Source organism: Plectropomus leopardus, unplaced genomic scaffold (assembly GCF_008729295.1).
Source record: "Plectropomus leopardus isolate mb unplaced genomic scaffold, YSFRI_Pleo_2.0 unplaced_scaffold23526, whole genome shotgun sequence".
NCBI classification, from domain to species: domain Eukaryota; kingdom Metazoa; phylum Chordata; class Actinopteri; order Perciformes; family Serranidae; genus Plectropomus; species Plectropomus leopardus.
The window spans coordinates 1-2,491 of record NW_024625521.1 but is presented as its reverse complement, the minus strand read 5'-3'; the positions used below and the strand labels follow the sequence as shown (position 1 = coordinate 2,491).

The following is a 2,491-nucleotide window of genomic DNA, read 5'->3' as shown; positions in this document are numbered from 1 at the left end:
TTTAATTTTCTTAATTATAATTATTATTATTTCTATTTTATTTTTTTATGGTATAATGTTTGCTTGTGAAGTCTTTTAATTTTTCTTCTCGTTCAAACACACCTCAAAGTTCTCAAATCCAAAGATGTCCAGGATGCTGATGGATTTGAAGTCTTCTCGGCCCCTGATGCGGTTGTTGAGCTTGCGGATGATCCAGTTGAAACACTGAGAATAAAGTGCCATGGCCATGGAGTCTCTGGAGTCCACCGCCTGCGGAGGAGCAGCCGAAATACACGACTCAAACCACACACACTTTCTCGTGATCAGTCGCTCGAAGGTTAGCATGTTGACAGAAATGTGTTCAGTCGTGTTTTCAGCCGTGGAGGTCGTCTGTGCGAGCAGCAGCTTATTAGGATTTTGCCGAAAAAACAGTCGCAGATGTTGTGTTCACTGGATCCACATCACTTTTCTTGTGCTGCATTCAGACGCCCTTCACAAGCTGTTTAACCCTTTGAAACCTGAGCACATTTCTTTGATTTCTTTCTCAAACAGCTAAAACGTGTCGGAAAAGGCAGCGAGCAACTTGGCAAGAAATGCCCCAAACAACACGCAAAAAAATTAGTAAAGGGTGACAAAAAAAGAACCGAATAAAAAAAATGATAACAATTAATGGGGGAATTAAAAAAGAAATCCAGGAAAACTATATTCATAATTTTTCAAAAATTATGAATATATTCAAAATTATAATATATTATTTTTTGAAGCACCTTTGCGGTCATTTCTTGTCTGATTTTACATTTTGTTTTGCTTGTTTCCAGGTAATTTTCTTGTAACTTTTTTTACTAATTTCTTGCTATTTTTCTGGGGCCATTTTTTGTTCTCGTTGCCTTCTTCCCATGTTTTTGTAAGAAATCAAACCGATTTGCTTCGGTTTCAAGGGGTTAAAGTAGACCGTCAGAGGTGTTTACTCACCTGTTCCACGGTGAGCGGCGTGGAGATCTCCTCGCCCCTGAGGATCATGGACCGGTGAGTCAGGACCTCGGCCAGCTGATCCGGGTTCAGCCCCAGGAGGTCAGACGTCCGGCTGAGGGCCGCTGATGGAGGGAACACACAAACCTCATCTTCAGACACTTCAGAGATGAAAATGTCATTTTAAAACAAATCCAACAGCAGAATAATTCATTCAGCTGCAGAGACAGAGAAAAACTAGATATACGGGGAAAAAAACAAAAGTAAAGTCCCTGAGGAGAGAGCGCAGAAAGACGGCAAAACAGACGGCAAAACAGACAGCAACGAGCTGAACTGAACGGCAAAATACAGGAAGTCATGTTTTATTCTTTTCCAAATTAACACATTTGGGTATTTTCTGATTGTTTGCCGTTCAGCTACTTCAGAAATTGTTGCAAAATTAACTCTCTTTCTATGAAACTTGTGTCCCCCTGCAGACACACGTTCACCTGACCAACACGACTGTTTAAAATGACCACTAGAGGTCCTCCTCAGGGTACTGCACACAGGCAGACGTGCAGTTTAATAACTGATGCTCTCTTTAATCCTGTGAGGGCATACTGGCGGGAAAACGAAAAAGAAGTTGGAAAAACACTGAGAGTAACGGTGAAAGAGGCTGCGGCGGTTAAAAGTGTAAATAAGACAAAGGTGTGAAAACGAAGAAAAAGTGTCTGACCTGATTTGGAGGAGACCTGAGCTCCTCCGGCCGTCATGAACTCGATGTTCCCCGCGTGGAGGATCCCAGCCAGGAGGCGCAGGATCTCCCCGATGTTCTCCTCCGTGAACTGCATCGTTCTCATGGCATTCTGGGAAACACAAACACAGAAGACGCTGGTGAAACCTCAGAGCGCAGCTTGGTGTTCTCGCTGCAGGCGGGCGGCCTCTGATGGATCTCATGTTGAATTCCTCACCAGCTAATTTTGTTTCTTTTGGGTCCAGACTGAGTCGTTACAATCTGTCTTCAGCAGCCGATTAGTCTTTGGGGTTTTTCGGAGGTTTGGACTGACTTACAGTTACGTGTCTGTTGGTTTGGGTTTGGCAGCGGCGGGTTTCACTTTTCAGTCTCCAGGATCAAATATTCTTCAACTGATTTTTTGTTATGAATAAATGAATGAATGAGTCCCGTTGAGAAATGTAATGCATGCAAATATATGTGGGAAATCAAATCAAATGTTCTCGGAATACAATAAATGACATGCTAGAATACATAATTCAATAAAAAGATACAAACTCACAAACTTAATTTACACTCATTTCTTTAACAGTTCATCATAAAGCAGCCTCTGCGTTAATGCGTCTGTAACGGCTGCTGTAGTCGTCAGTGAGTGAATGTGATGTTAGTTTTTGGGTAAATGTTTAAGTGGTGGAGCTGGTTGCGTCCTGCGTACCAGAACATCCTGAAAAGTGCCGCTGTCGTTGATTGTCTTGTCGGTGAGACAGCTGGACTGTCTCAGGTAGTGGTAGCTGTCCGGCTGCGTCAACCCGAACGCTTCTGCAACATCAC

General features: G+C 42.9%; 1 protein-coding gene across 1 annotated transcript; it reads right to left on the bottom strand.

The window, feature by feature from the left end:
- Positions 1 to 102: 102 nt before the first annotated feature.
- On the bottom strand, positions 103 to 2,475 carry LOC121966205 (unconventional myosin-X-like; the record flags this gene model as incomplete). The annotated part of the gene is made up of 4 exons (XM_042516315.1): positions 2,376 to 2,475; positions 1,664 to 1,793; positions 952 to 1,073; positions 103 to 249 (listed from the first exon to the last, which is right to left on the bottom strand). Coding segments are annotated over exons 2-4 (393 nt in total), but the record flags the coding sequence as incomplete, so codon positions are not given.
- Between the last annotated feature and the right edge of the window lie 16 nt (positions 2,476 to 2,491).